At 41.6% G+C, this 16,510-nt stretch overlaps 1 protein-coding gene across 3 annotated transcripts in view; it reads right to left on the bottom strand.

Annotated features, from left to right (window-relative positions):
• Window positions 1–1,940: 1,940 nt before the first annotated feature.
• The window catches only part of sema6a (sema domain, transmembrane domain (TM), and cytoplasmic domain, (semaphorin) 6A), a 72,526-nt gene continuing 57,956 nt past the window's right edge, over window positions 1,941–16,510 (bottom strand). For 2 of the 3 annotated variants that reach the window (XM_072681892.1, XM_072681891.1), the window contains 2 exons: window positions 13,390–13,545; window positions 1,941–4,624 (listed from right to left, as the gene is read on the bottom strand). In XM_072681892.1, coding sequence (XP_072537993.1) covers window positions 3,543–4,624; window positions 13,390–13,545 — 1,238 coding nt within the window. In that variant the 3' untranslated portion in view covers window positions 1,941–3,542. The remainder of the gene's footprint in view (window positions 4,625–13,389; window positions 13,546–16,510) is intronic. The other variant, XM_072681893.1, reaches the window with a different exon arrangement.

Raw genomic sequence — 16,510 nt, 5'->3', positions numbered from 1 at the left:
GAAAAAACTATTATTTTAATAATAGCATCAGCACATATGCATATGTATTTGTATCAGATGTCTAAGAAATCCTGCTCTATGGAGCCTTGCCTGTGTTTACACTGACCTCCTGTCAGTCACTGTATAAGACAGTCCTCAACGCCTCATTAGCGTTTGGCTAGAAAAACATGCTAGAATCCGGTTAATGCCCTACCTTGACAAACCAACACCGGAAGTACTTTTCCAAAATGGAGAGAATTACTACACATAAAGGGGACACGTTTGTGAATTAGTGATGTTCTTCCTGGACAGGTATGTATATAATGCATTAAACTGCTAGACTTTTGGAGAGCTGGGTGAAGGTAAGCTTAGCTGAACCTCCTTCAGAGAAATATATATGTATCATCAGTCAACTGCAGCTAATGAAGCTAACCAGCTAACACAGGTAGTGACTAATAAACTCATGGGAGCTCATTACAAAGAACTTTTTTAACAGCAGTGAATGGGTTTTAAATTTCTATTCCCAGTGGGCAGCACCACATCAGGGTAAAATGCTTATACCATCACGTCCCTCAGACATGGGAGCTGGATGCTGGCTCTGGCCAAACACCCCTGTGAAGAAGAGTCTGTCGAGTATGTGTGTAGCATGATTAGATGATTTGAAACTGTCTTTAGAGATTTTAGAGGTGAGCTTTGTGTTTATGGTTGGGAATGAAAGGCGACTCTAAAGGGAAAAACCGTTCCAGTGTTCAGTACTTCACCGCTAAAGGAGGAGGCGTTTCTTGAATCTTGCACCCTTAGAATGAGTTCAGTATGTTCTGAAATGGTAACGTTAATAAAAGACGGAAAAGAATCTTTGTGACAAGAATTTAAAACATTTTTATTACTTTTTTTCATTTATTAAAGAGAATTTCTTTACAACATACATTTATCTGTGAATCAGATGTTAAGGAGGTTGGAGAAGGGCAAGAAAAAAAAACTTGTGACAGAACAATATCTTACAGGCGTACAAACTTCAAACGATTTCGAAAATTTCCAACTTGGTTTGCCTCTATCAGTGTATAGCAAAAGGGTGAAAGACAAAAGGCACACCAAAGGGCCCACTGTCCACGAACACCATCAAAACGCGTGGGCAGAGATGCATTACTCAGAAAAAGAGGAGTGAGCATGAGTGTCCCTTTACTACTCCTAATCTGACCCAAGACGGTCAATGCAGTCTGACCCTACAAGCATCTATGTACACGTTAGTCCAAAGTAACCACATTGCCCGAAGGGCCGGGGTGGGGATCCTCTTGATTGATGAGTTGCTTACATTTTGGAAGGAGCCGCTGTCGGAACGTACAAGTAGAAACCTCACTGGTCTACTAAGACTACAACAGAGGAGTGCTTGGTTCCTTTGGGGGAAGAGGTGAGCCATGGAAAATGGAAAAGAGTTAAATTCCCAAATCAGACAATTAAAACCCCGCCTTTCACGGAACGATAGAGTTAAGGAATTATATTAGTCGGCATCTGTCATAAACATCGAAAGCATTAATATGTTCCCTAATATTATTCAAGTGCTTCGCTTCACAGGAGCCAGCCTGTATTTGCTGCCTAGAAACTGAGTTTTAGAAGCCTGGTGTGTTTTAAAGGGGGGGGGGGGGGGGGGGGGGGGCATTAGTTCTGTAGCTGAATCAATAGCTATTATTTTATTGCATTGTACCAGAACCAAGGAGGCCTTTTCAGGAATACACACTGGTTAACCTAGAATGTGGTCAAATAAAAGCAATAAAAACAAAACAAAACAAAAAAAACACAACAGAAAAACAAAACAAAACCAAACCAACATGGACAACACTGCCAGCACAACAAAAGGGCGTTCCAAGCGTTTTCATTGGCACAATCAGAAATCAATCAATTACAAAGTCTGTGGTTAGCCCCTCCCACCCAATATTTCCAAAGGGAGCAGAATGAACAACAAGAACACCTACATTCTTTAATTGCTTTTTCATCAAATGAGGGAAATACATAATTATAAGAACTACTAGGTAACAGTTAACAGCTAACAAACTCTTCACTACTCAGGGGTGTAAGGCACAAATTTACACGTGGAAGAAACCAAAAAGCAGGCTACCAAACAGATGTAATACAATGAAAGGGTCTGTGTGAAGAAGAGACTGGAAAATTATACGTTTTGATACCTGCCAAATAAAAAAAAGACAAATAAAAAACACAAGAAACAGAAGCACCCCCCCTCCCCACACCCCTGCTGGTCGTGCGCCAACATCCACCCATTTGTCTCGCTGCGTGTTTTAAGTGCAGATTATCTGGGTCTTTTTTCGTTTGTTCTTCCTCTTCTTCTTCTTCTCAGTCTTTGCACACTTTTATGCAAAAACGTGAATCAGAATGGCACTCGGTGAAACTGTAGGAGTAGAAGTTACTGACACGATCCACAGTGCTGAATGGAGATGCCCATGGAAAGGTGAGGGTACGATCCAGGAGTTCCAGTTTGAGGATTTTTTTTTCTTCTTTCGGTCGTTTTCTGTCCTTTTTTTCACAAAAGGGAGGATCATCTAAGGGTGCTGCTATTTCAGAGCCCTTCCCGGGCTCCTCTGGCACAGTTCAATAAATATCTCCTCCGTGCAGAGAACTTAATTCTCTCCAAGTTCACTTAGCAACATCCCAAAGAAGTTAGAGGATCTTTTTGATTTATTTTTTTTTGTCCACCAACGAGAAAAAGTTGTACTGGCTCCAGTTGAATGACTTTAAATAATTTCACACGATTAATTAAAATTAAAAAGATCTCTTCTCTCTCTCTGTCTGAGCCTAAAAAGAGTCAGTCTTTCTCTGAAAGCACTTTATTAAAAATAAATACAACCAACTATTAGTACTAACAGTCACGGGTTAAGCAGTCACCAGTTACAGTAGACGATTTTTCAGACCTCGCTAAAGGCAGAACTTGATTGCTGTGTCCAGTAGCTGCAACACTGAGAGGCGTTGAGAATCTTTTTTTTCTTTCTCTCTCTCTCTCTCTCTCTCTCTCTCTCTCTTTTTTTTTCACTTATCCCTATTTCACAGTTTTCCATTGTAAAGCAGCGGTTGTTCCAGTCTGAGCTTGCTGCGTCCAAGTGCTTTTGAACTGGGGCATGTCCCAGCTACCGAACTATACAATTACACTCCTCTCCATGATGTGCTTTTGGCAGTCCGTTTAGAGAATAAAACATCAGTTGCAACGTGGCTGTGTCCTCAGACTGACATACTGTCATGTCGGAAAGAAAAAATTATCCCAAAACAACAACAAAAACAACAACAAAAAAAATAGTGGCCAACCATTGCGGCTCGCCGATGAAAGACTTAGGAGGGAGTCCTTCTCTTTTTAGTAGCAGGTGTTCCATCTCCTGCCGTCCGGGAAACCGGAAGTCAACAGCCTGAGCTCGACATGTCCATATATATGAAAAAAAATTTGTTTTTTGTTGTTGTTGTTTGTTTTTAAAAAAAAAACAAAACTGTGAGTTGCATTTCCTGTACACAGCTGTACAACGCAGATGCACTTTGTGTATCCCCCTGTTTCCCCTTACACTGTTTTATGTGCACAAGTCACTGGACTTGACTTTTGTGGAGAGAGAGACCTGCGAGGGTTTAGGTGGAACATCAGGCTTAAGGTGCCTGGAGCTGCTGCAGCGGGGCAAGGACCCATAGGAGCTCAGGCTGGAGTGCCGCGAAAGGCCCACAGGTGGAGGGGAGGCGAGGTGCATGGAGTCCACCCTTTGTGGGGCTGGTGGCGGAGTCTCGGCCCGGGCAAAGCTGTGGTTCCTCGACAAATGGGAAGAGTTGGAGGAATTGGTGTTGTGCTGCTTCTTCTGCTTGCTGGAGCCTGCAGGATAGCCACGACTGTACAAGTCCAGCCTCTTGCCCATTTGCGGGACGGCTGGTGGCACCACAGCGGACAAAGAGGCCTCCCGCTGTGGGACTCGGGGTGGAATCCCATCACTGTCCGACATGCTAAGACTGTGGCAGGGACTCTTGATGGTTTTGTACTCCAGAGTGGCGGCTTGGTCTTCAGGCAAGTGCGGCTGCTCGACGTACTCATGCTGGTAGGCCTGCTGGTGCTGGGGTAAAGGCAGCACCACCACACTAGGGATGTGGCCTGGTGAGGCCCTCAGCGGCAGGTCAGTCGGGATGACCGGCGAGCCCATGGAGGTTAGGTCTTTGGTGCACGCATTGATCAAGTTCTGGTTCCTCTCCCATTCGCGGCTGCCCCGGCTCGGTTTGCGGCGCGGCTGCATTGGGGTGGACTCTGGAGTGGGCAGAGCAGCCAGGTCCAGGTGGTGTTGCTCGGCCTTAATAAGCATCTTGCCGTTGGTCAGACGTCCGTTGTGCATCAAGGGTGCAAGGATGGCCTCGGGGCGGCCGTCCTTGGCCTGCGTCTCGAATAGGCCCGTCAGCTTGGTGACGCTGTTCATTGAGCCCCGCCGGGAATTGACGGAGTCCTTGTCTTTGCGTCCAGTGATCTCAAAGTCCCGCCGGCGGTGGTGGTCGCACACGCAGTAGACAATGATTCCTGAGAAGACGGCGCCCATGACAAAGGCCAGGATCACAGCGACGGCCAGCAGAGTGATTGGGACCATCTGATCCCGGCCTTTCTGGAAGCTCTCACGGATCACTCCTGTGGATAGAGTTTGGAAATGCTCTACATCAACCAACACAACAATCAGACAATTGGAACATTTAAGTGCTAGAGAATTGCAACCATTATATACAACACACTGTAGCCGTCTGGAAATTGGTTATCAGCACTAAGCAAGGATCAGAGCTGAAAAGAAAAGACTGTAAAGGAAGAATAACACTCTTCAGTCACTGCGATACACTACAACATTAAAGACTGCCAGACAAATCTGTGACAGCTCCTCTTCAAATGCTTGTTTTTCACAACAGAACTTTAATGAGAACAGCACATACCTCACAAATGACCTACTGTAACACTGTTGCTTTATAAGTGAAGCCTGAAAATAGACAAGTTTTTATGTGTGCTGCAGAAAAATCGAGGATTATTAAAAACATGCCAGAAACTTAAAGCACCTTAGTTTCTAAGGCTAACTGTATGAAAGTCTGTAGTTGGACTTCATTATGAACTAAAGGGGAAAAAAGCCTTACATTATCTTCACTGAGGACCATAAATCCAGTTTTGCCTTGGGACAGCAGAACAGTATGTTAACACTAACAATGCTCAGTGAAGATTCATTCCTTTTCTATAGGGATTAAGGCAAGTGGTTTTCATCATCCACACAGTGAAACTACAAGGTGCAATAAGTCATTGCTAGCACAGATTGTGATCTGAGTCACGCTGGCCCCTTGAAATCCACAGGGTCATGTTTAGACTCTCTACTTGGCACTGTCGCTCCTATCGTTGGCGCAAAAGATATGGCAAGCCGATCTTTAATGAAACTAGCCTCGAGTCGTCTGTCATGGCGGTGCTAAACCTGACCCTCCCGATATTCATTTACAATGCTGCTGTTGCTGGCTATGCGTTTTACTTATCGGGGAACGTGTCTGCCTTTTTAGAGACTGCTGTGGATCATGGGGTTTTATCTCGTGGCAAGCAGATGAATGGATGACATGTTTTGTACAAGACCCTGGATGACAAAGCCACTCGTTTGTACGGTACACACATCTGCTTCTTCTCGGCTAATGGAGAGATCTGAGAAGCTTTTGCTTTCAACTTCATCCGCGTTTCTTTCCCACCAAGTGAACTTTTTTTTTTTTACTTTACAGCTCTGTTCCATGTCTATTTGATGTTTTGAAGGGTTTCCCATCCTCAACTCTATGCATCCACACAGCAGGGGAGATAAGGCTCCTGGATGTATATTTAGCTGAAGGAGGTTTTTTTTTTTTTAAAGAGGTACAATCACTGAGGACTGTGTGTCGGAGATTTAGTACGGCTTTAAGCAAATGTTTAGGCAAACTGTCAGTTCATATGACCTTTTAAAGCAATCTGCTTAACCGGTGATTTGTGCTCAAGCTGAACAGCTTTTGTTAAAATACAATAATTCTGTCTTTGATCACTGGGCTGTAATTTATTTATTTTTATCCAGGTAGAGATTAAAAAGGTAGCGCTGCCAGAATAGTTCAAAATCAATACAAGCTTTCACGCTATGAACTTTTGTTCTCCAATAGTTTCCTTCACTGCTGTCAGAGCTGTCCCTCCAGGACTAAACTATTCTCCATCAGAAATTCTTTTTTTGTACAGAACAAATTAGCCAGCACACAGTATGCTGAAGTGAACAGCCATGTCGGACATTTTCCTAAAAGAGAAATACATCACAGTGTCAAGGACACTGTAAGGTACATCACTCGGCTACACATACAGTGATGTAACACAGTCCAAATGAATTGCCTTTGGTGAGCTGTGGGAGAAGAGCTCAGTTTTAAATCAAGCTTGTCTAGCCACTGAACCTTGTTTGAAGTGGCGAGGAAAAGAGCAGACCTCTCATTGGAGATCACGCTCAGGGACAGAGGCGCACTCCCACCAAAGGGATGAAGAGAAGTTAAAGTGCTCCTCCCCTGGCACTGCGGGCCACTCTCTGTGACCTTGACACAGGGCTGTGAGAATACGGGGCCCCACTTAAAGAGCCGCCGGACCTTTGAAGATCTAACTTTCATGTATGAAGTCAATTGTTTCTGGAGTCAACTTCAAAGACGACCAGCCATAAAGAAGACCAGGTCTCGGACAAATGAAGTGCTATTAGTTAGAGGCATAGGGCTAGAAGACCTTGCTCGCTAAGATTCGCTCTCTTGTTAGGCAGACCTCTTTTTAATTTGATTGATTCTGGATGCCCTAACTCGTTTTAATGCAAAAGCAATCACCAAGGCTGCCGATACAGCCCTGTCAAAGGGTCTCATAAAATTCATGGGCACCAAATAAAACACTTTAATGTAACCTATCTTCTGCAGGTTGCTGGCAGGAAAGCAGGCCTAAGAACAAAGCTCTGCATCTGAATTTCATGAGGCTTTGGTCCTGGACAAATTAGATAGCTTTGAAAACGGTTCGCTGCATCTGAGCGGGCTTAAACAAATCCATAGTCTTGCTTGTCAATACGCTTCATCCTGTGCACAGACATGACGTGCGAATATTCACACACTCAACTAGGCAATCAGTTTAAAGCGCCTTCTGGAGGGAGGGAAGCAACAATTAAACCTCACCATCAAACACGCAGTTGTGTGAAAACAAGCCACAGAGGGTTCGGAGCGAGTGTTGATTGACGACAGGTAGGGGTGGAGCCCATTTGAGGACTCCGGTGCAAGTGACATGTTTCTATTTAGTCTCTCCCACATGAGAAATCCTGCATCCAAGCTGAGCTAATGGCGTGGAAGATTTCAGCACTGCCACTGCATCTCTAATATGTTCACTTCTCAGCAACGCTATCAGATACACTCTGCGTACATTTCATTTCAAAAACCTTCGTACAAAAAAAAAAAACACGTGAGTTCACATGCGTGGCTCAATATTTGGGGCGTCACTAATTCATCCCGCATTCACAAAAACAATACCACCACTGATCTTCAATCACCATCTCCTCTGTTACATTTACCCACATTTTTCAATCCTGTCACAGTCACAGAATGAGGCAATCAACCGTTATCGAGCAAACACCCAAGATACATATATATATATATATATATTCGACAAGCAAATACGCCACTACAGTCATTCCAGTCAACTAGCAGAGTGTATCTACAGGGCACAAAACACATAAGCCTATATGAGGCCCAAGGCAAAAGGTCTCAACATCGCTGCAGCAGAAATAAGACATGCCTTCCATTAGCTATTAACAATGACACATGCTTCTTTTTTCCTTTATATATTAATAACAGTACATTTTTGCCTAGCTGTCTTTAATAAGCGCACTGTTAGGGTGTGTTTATACTGGTCAGCTTTGGTTTGATTAAAGCGTACCCTGGTGTGATTGCTCTGTTAGTGTGGTTCGTTAGAGTTAGTGAGCCTTTCAAACTCTGGTCTGCACCAAACAAGCAGACCTGAGACCACCTGATGCATAGGGGGGCTCGGGCTGTTTCTAAACAAACTCCAGTTGGGTTCGTTTGAAGTATGAACACAACATGAACCGCAGGATGTGATGTCACAAAATGGTTGCGTTATAGTCGTTCTAGGTGCTAAAGTTGTGCACAGGTGAGTTTCTATTGATATCAAGATGGCATGATTTAAGAAGCCAGGTTTAAAGGATCCAGGGGTTCATTTTTTTCATCTAGTTATTGTATGCATCACACAGGACCCGCAGACTGCAGGCCTCTACTTGCAGCCTGTCATACGTGCGTCATACGTCACCTTTGCAGCCCTACCTTTGGTTTGCACATTTGCACACGTAACAATGTATCATTTTCTTGCTTGGTCTGGACCATTGAACCCGAGCTACACACCCTAATTCTTTTGTACACACCATTTTAGTAGGAGCAACTCACTAACAACAGTTTATTCATTCCAGTGTGGTCACCTCTTTCTGCTAGTTTTAGTCATTTTCCGTCTCAGTAAACCCATAAAGTTCCATTCCATTGATGTGTTCGGTTGTTCCTGGAACCCTGTCCAGCGCTACCTCTTGTTTTTTTTTCATGTGTAATTGTGCTTTTGCTGTTGGGCTCACGAATGGCTGGCTGATTATGCATCTGCCCTAGATCTATGGAGCATTTTTAAAAGGCTTTGCTTTGTCTACCGCATCCTGATTGAGGCCATCATATGCGCGCTTTCATAATATTTAAGGTCTAAGCCAGGCTTATGCCACAGTGCAGGGATCTTTCATTCACGGCTGTGATGTGCACGTGATATTGCTGGCGAGATTCCCGCTCTCAGGAAAATGTCATGGCATGCTGTGTATCAACAGCCGTGCTGGCATTTGTATTGCGTCCTATCTGCAAGAACATAGTCAGGAGTTATAGATTCCAATCACAGCAAATATACAAAATGTCATGTCTTGATTTTTTTTGTACTAAATCTGGAATATGAAGTCAGTAAAAAAGAATGCATTTAAAAGTAGTCGACAATCTTAAAAATAAAGGTGCTTCAAATGATTCTTTGAGCAGAAATCTTTCAATCTGAATCCAGTTTCCAGTCCTGGACTTTGTAGTTCTTGGTAGACACCACATGGCAAATCAGTTATAATAACTGTTCCCTAAAACAAAATCCAGGACTCGAAAGCTGGATTCAAGGTCCAGATTTGTAAAGAGTTGTTTGTATATGATACAATATGAATCAAATAAAATAATAATAATAATAATTAAAAATAATATCACCTCAAAAACCCTTATTTTTACCCTCTGATATGGTGATTTAGGCTGTCTAAATATCAAAATAACCCACCTGCTGTTTTGTTAAGTTTTTACCCATTAATATACATAACAAGGTAGCACAACTTGGCGTTCATGTCAGTATCGGCCACTTTGATTTGAGTGACGTTGAGTTGATTTATGGTCAGAGGTGGTTCTATACCCTGCTATTTCTATTGGAACAACTTTCAAAAGGCTAAGATTAGAGAATCTGCTTATTTAAGCCGCATCAACACGGATTGGAACAGGTGTTAAGAGCCAGGAAAAAGAGATGTGTGAGTGTGAAGAACCTTCACTTGATATAAAGTTGTGGATTTGATGTTTTTTTTTACAATTTATAAGTTTTTACTCTCCCTTTTAAAAACATTGGGCATCATTTATCAATGTCTTCCTAAAAATATCCTTAAATTTGTTCTCAAGGCTAAGAACACGTCTTCGTTTTTAAATCGCAGGATTGTTTACAATTGTCTGCTCTTATAATGATGGATCCCATTTGCCTAGAAAATGTACGAAATCCATAGGGAACGTGAGAATCGTTGAAAGTGGGTTTTAGGACTGCTTGGTAAAAGAGGCCCATGGTTTTATATGGAAGCAAATGTGGTTTTTGTAAGGACATCGTTTGAAGAATCATGTGAAGCACATTTTTATTTTTAGGAGTGTATATATATAAAAAAAAAACAGTAAGAAATCATAAAGTACATTTTCTACATGAATCCCCCAGCTGTCTCAAAGGGAAATGAGTTAAGCGTCAAGTTCCGCCCTGAATAAACGTAGCCTTACATTAGACTAGAGGTGAAAGGCACCAATCTGAATGTCATTAAGGGACAGGTTGCTGAAAATAGTAATCTACTCTGGACACTTACCTCTCCATAACTGTCAATATGATGAAAAGCCCTGTTTTAAAGCCATGTGAAACGTGCCATAAACCGTTAACCATTCCATAATGGAAGCTCACTTCTCTGATTTAAAGTCAGAGACCAAGCAGAGCACAGAGTAATACTATTAGCAAATGTACATACTGGCTGAAATCCAGCCTCCAGAGGAGACATAAGAGGTTTAATCCACAAAACAAAAGAACCAGTATAGAGACGGGCGCTTGTCTAGTCATGGCAATCTCTGGAAAGTGGAACTTTCTGCAGGCTTCACACTCGATCCGCACTGGGCTATCACATTTCAGCTGTCGACTCATCATGTCCACTCAGCCGAAGAAGAGTAGACATGTATATACATATATATGTCTGTATATATCTACACCAGCGCAGTGCAGTTATGACAACGCTGTAAGGAATATAGACCGAGAAGCTCCAGAAACACTGCATTCCCTCTCTGTGTCTATATTGCCTTTGTAATTGACCTATAAATTCGAGAGGCACACAGAGACAGCCACAGGTTGGTGGGGTGGGAAGGGGGCGCAGACGGAGAGAGGGAAAGGGTGGGAGAAAAAAATATAAGAGAAAGGGGTGAAGGGAGGGGCTGATAGAATCCATTCCCCAGATGAGGGGAAAGAGAGACAGGACTCCATTTGGGAAGAAAGAGGATGCGCTGTACAGTAGATTAAGGTTAGTAATAGGTTGTGGATACATTAAGGTACAGCCTTGGAACGTTCCATCTGGGGAGATGAAAGGTCCTGTGGAAGGGAGACTACTCACAATGGCAGCAGATGGTGGAGGTGCAGATAGGGTGGGAAGGATTACGTGTGTGAGTCACTGCATGTGTGTGTAGTGTTGAGGGGTGTGTGTGTGGGGGGGGTGTGAGCAGAAGCAGTAGGATCATCTCACACACACACATACACACACAGACAGATAGATGAGACCAGACACACAGTGCTCAAATGTACTGCGAAAAAATGTTGCCACCAGCCAGCTTTGGTGCGGTGGGAATGGAGTGAACTCATAAATATTCCTTTTTGAATATTCATCAAATTCACATTTTGCCAGTGTTACACTAATCCACCGCGGCACTGTGATATTACAGCAGTATGGAAATGCAGAAGCGGCCACGCTGGGCGAATCAAGTCGTGTTTCTGTGCTGATCAAATAGTGTGTATCTTTAACATACGGCTAAAACACACATGGGTTTCTAGAGCTGATTGCCATTTGCACGTGTCCATGTCCACGTGTTTTTGCTTTCAGAGTACATTGGTCACTTTACAACGGGTAAAAACACAGCACACACATGTCCACAAGAGGGAAGGGGGCTGTGTGAATATTCATGAAAGAGCGGTTAATATGTTAAGCAGAAATAATATTGCAGTGGGGTGCAGTTTGTATTGCAAAAGAAGTCTCTAAAAGCAAAGCAGTGAGGTCAAATGCCATGCAAGAGCAATAAACAGAAACAACAAAACATCATTACAATTACTCACTCAGATGGATATAATCTAATGACTAACCCACAGTAATTCACATCAAAAAGCAAATAAGCTGCTCTAATAATAATAATAATAATAATAATAATAATAATAAAGAAATAAAGGAAAAGGAACAACAGCAATAAGAAGCTCTATTTAGATATGGGCCTCTTTGCCTATACCAGTGATTTGGATATCAGCACTGGGTATTGGCAATGAAGGCAGCAACACTGCAGTGATGCCAAATAAGCATGCCTTTCTTCTGCCACCATTGTGTACATTCAACAGGTGTACTGCTTCCAGTGACCAAATGGAGGACATGAAAAGTGCATTCTGCTGATTCTTTAACTTGAGTGTAAAACCGTTACTTTTATGGTTATAAATACCCTCCATAAGTTTGGGCACCCCTGGTCAAGTGAGGCCTTTTGTGGATTTTGTAGTGGAAGTGAAAAACTGAGTAAGGTAAATGAAAAAAATCCACATCTTTTTAAAACCCTATATATATATATATATATATATATATATATATATATATTTTAATTTCACATATTTATAATTTTTTTTTATCATTCATTTCTTTCACATAAATGAAACATATTACAATTAAAAGTGACTTTTTTTTTTTACCCGCTACATTTCATGATTTTGTTTTTGCAATATGTTAAAATATGTTGTTGAGGATGTGTATTAATTTACACTGGGGCAGTATTCATGCACAAATGTTTCTACACCTTTGTTTAAATGGCATTTACATATAAAATGTGGCAGAAAAGTTGTGCATACCACATTTATTATACATGTAATTATGCATTATGGGCAGAAATGTGTTCTCTGCATAGGATCTCTAAACTTACTGTTACTGTTCTTAGAGAATCAATAAAAACAAGGTACTGTGACCAGAGGGGATTAAGCTGAATGCTCATATTTCACTTCAAGATTTGAACATGAAAGACAACACTGTAGATTTTGAGCAGTATTCACGCACATGTGCCGTGAAAGAACTTACGATGACAAAGAACTATTGCACTTGTATATATACAAGTATGTGCTTTTTGATAAACGCTTGATTAAACTGCACAACTGGGTTTTAGAGAGCAGAAATGCACTTCCTCCCACAGTGTACTTTTGATTTTAATGATATCTTTGAAGCCAAGAATCCCAAGAGAGAGAGAGAGAGATATCAAACAAGGACCACCTGCATACAAATCACCAGTGACTTACCTCAGGAGAGAACCAGGGACTCGGTTATTGTGGACATCTCTATTAATCGATACCAATTAAGCAGTTTCTCGTAATAAGTTTACCACAGCCATTTTCCAGGCTTAGTGTAATAGAATTCATAACATCTTATTGATCGAGTGAATATCCTCACTGCGTTGCTCTTGTCGCGAGCTTCATTACGAGCAGCAGTTACAGCCCGACCTTGCAGGAGTTGTGCGTTCATATCTGTGCGAAAGGGCGTTCAATGTCGTGTCACCGAGCCAAGAGAAAGATGGGGTGGTCGTGTGTAGAGGAAATAAATACAGAGCAATCTTCCTCTTTCATCGGCAATAGCCTGGATATTACATCCCCCCCTCGGGGAGAACGGTGCAGTCTTTGTTAAATAAATCTCTCTCTACCAGGAGCTTGGCAATTTGTTACGCCCACAACTGCGTCTCAGGCTTTGCGCACTGGTCAGCTGGAAGCAGCGAGCTACCGTAAATCTCCTCCCCCCACAGGACAAAAATGGACTTGTCCATTCCAAGGCTTACCAGTGGACTCCTGCTGGGTTAGAGAGGGCACTGCGATATAAGGGTCCCTCTTATCGGTGGGCAGGGGCAGCTCCTTTGGCTCGACCATGCGGCCCTGTCCCAGCGGCCCGCTGGCGGGGGGCTGGACAGTGCTGAGAAAGGTGGAGGTGGAGCGGCCTGCCAAAGCACAACAGAGGTTAATACACTCTCATCTGCGATGTTCCGGATGGAATATAGCTGGGCTGCCCGTGGCTGTTCAAAGCACGCTTTTTGTGGAGCTTAACCACATACACCCTGCCACTGATTCCATTTAGTGCTACCTATCCTGCTGCACCAACCAAACTACACTTGGAATCGTTGCTGTAAAGCCAGTTCTATTGCATTTACTGATTACCCTACTGTAGACAAATCACACAACAATAACAGAAGCCATCATTTTTGAATAAACAGGAGCATTCCCTTATTTTCTGAACTGTATTCTGCATGTGTGCAGCATTACAGGTCCAAAAGATTCAAAATAATATATAATTAACTGTAATATCACTCAATAATCACAGTAATTTAAAAGAAAAGTGCATTTTTACACTTATTACAGTAAAAATATTGAGGATATCTGATTTTACTAGGGTCACATTTTACTAAAGGCTATCCCTACTTTCACTCAAGTCCAAGATTTGTGTATTTTATCCACCCCTGATTATGAACTTTTATTTTTGATTATAATTGAATGGCTTCGTCATGTTGCCAAATCATTAAAATATGTATCAACACAAATAAAAGTGTTATATTTCACGATTACTTTATTCCCAGTACAAAAATATCTAAAAATACCGGAATCCCACTGCACCAAAGGCATCTACAATCCCTAGTTCATTTTAGGTTCATAACACAATGTTTCTTGTATAAGTTATTCTTGAATAAAATAACAAAAAAGACTGACAGAGTCAGAGTAGGTTTAGCCTTTGTCAAACATGCTTAAAGAAAGAGGCTTCTTTAAGTAACACTATTTACGTTTCAGTACTGCTACGCCTCCCAATGCTCGAGCTGAATGGCAGCCTGAGTTATGCCCATGTGTCGCTCCAGCATGACTCCAGCCTGGCCTCACGAGGGCCGTGACCTTGCTGTCTCTGACAGAGAGGGCAGCTGCCTTGGAGGAACCCGTCTTTGTGGGCACATTTTCCATTTCGGGGCCCTGACAGATCTGTTCTCTCTGTAGGAGTCACCTGGAGTGAGCTTGCCTTATCATACAGGCAAAGAAGACGCAAATGGCCTCGCTCATATCTGCGGCCCTGGCTACTCTCCGAGAACACCTACATTCACAAGCCCATCTCTCAGCTATTTTTTTCTTTGTGTTGCGCTGACAATATGAACAAATACACAATAGGCCATTAAAACTGCGCAAGCTGTTAATCTCTCTGAACCAAATAAGAATGGGTTCATTTTTATCTCTCGCGTGCATGAAAACAACATTAATTATTTCATGAAATCATTAATAACAGTTACACAAGCCAAAACAGGCAGGTGTTAATAAATGCTTCTGCTTTTCTTCTTGCACCGAGATACAGGCATACATCTTTTAAGCTTCTTCACAGATTACATTGGTAGATCAACTGTCAACCAAGATACCGTCCTATAAATCATAGCGGCTCTCTCCGAAACAAAGTGTATCCTCTGTAACTTTCATCACCTTGTATCTTAATTAAGCGATAAACTCCCTTTCCCATGTGTGCATGGAGTGTTGTGAAGCTGCCGCTGTTTGCCATCGGTCTATCATGCACAACAGCCTCACAGTCTCCCAGTAGCAATCATTAAAATGATTTATTTAAGAATGCGCCGGGGGCTGAGCGATTAGTGTGACAGAGCTATTTTATAATTTATTTTCCACGGCCAGAGGAAGTGCCACGGAAGCAGATGACACACACAGGAGTGAAGAAAAAAAAATTATCTCTAAAATGCCAACTTGCACATCCCTTTTACTAGTTAAACAGAATATGAAATAGGCCTCGCAGTGAGAGGAGCCACATTTCTCAGCGATAATCAATGCTCACTATTTGGTGTGTGTGTGTGTAAAATGGGGCTGTTTAGAAATGTAGACGGGGAAATATGACAGCGTTCCAAGAACAGTGCAATAATATCCTATTTACGACTGCATTTTCTCCATGCCATCAAGTCCCACAAATGTATCTGCTTGTGTGTAAAAAATCTTTGCTATTGTTTAAATACTCTGGTGAACCAATCTGAGAAATCAAATGTTACAGAATGTTTTTAATAAATACTAAATAAATACTGGAGATTTGGGAAATAATATTAATTATAAGACATTTATTAGCTGTCACATCATAATGAATTAATCGTATCTAATCAAATCTAACTAATCATATCACTTGGAATCGTTGCTGTAAAGCCAGTTCTATTGCATTTACTGATTACCCTACTGTAGACAAATCACACAACAATAACAGAAGCCATCATTTTTGGATAAACAGGAGCATTCCCTTATTTTCTGAACTGTATTCTGCATGTGTGCAGCATTACAGGTCTACAAGATTCAAAATAATATATCATTAACTGTAATATCACTCAATAATCATAATAATACTTCAGTACATTTAAAAGAAAAGTGCATTTTACACTTATTACAGTAAAAATATTGAGGATACCTGGTTTTACTAGGGTCATATTTTACAAAGGCTATCCCTACTTTCACCAAAATCCAAGATTTGTGTACTTTATCCACCCCTGATTGTGAACTTTTATTTTTGATTATAATAATAATAATAATAATAATAATAATAATAATATTGTTTAAATACTCTGGTGAACCAATCTGAGAAATCAAATGTTACAGAATGTTTTTAATAAATACTAAATAAATACTGGAGATTTAGTTTTCTCCATGGTTTGAACCCTGTAGCTGCTCTGTACACTGTGTAAATGCTTCTGGATGAATAGACCAATAGAAATGCTCTAAATTACTTGGAATAAAATGGAACATATTTCTGTTATTTTCCTCATGGGATCAATAAAGTATTTCTGATTCTGATTATGTTACTTTGATTTCCATTCACAGTTCAGAACATTTTTGCCTTCTTTTGAAGTCTTTTGGTGTTTTTTCTTATTATAGAGCGGCAATATACTATGA

Source organism: Salminus brasiliensis, chromosome 6 (genome assembly GCF_030463535.1).
Source record: "Salminus brasiliensis chromosome 6, fSalBra1.hap2, whole genome shotgun sequence".
Classification (NCBI taxonomy): Eukaryota; Metazoa; Chordata; class Actinopteri; order Characiformes; family Bryconidae; genus Salminus; species Salminus brasiliensis.
The sequence above is the reverse complement of the archived record's forward strand: the minus strand, read 5'-3'. Positions and strand labels throughout refer to the sequence as shown.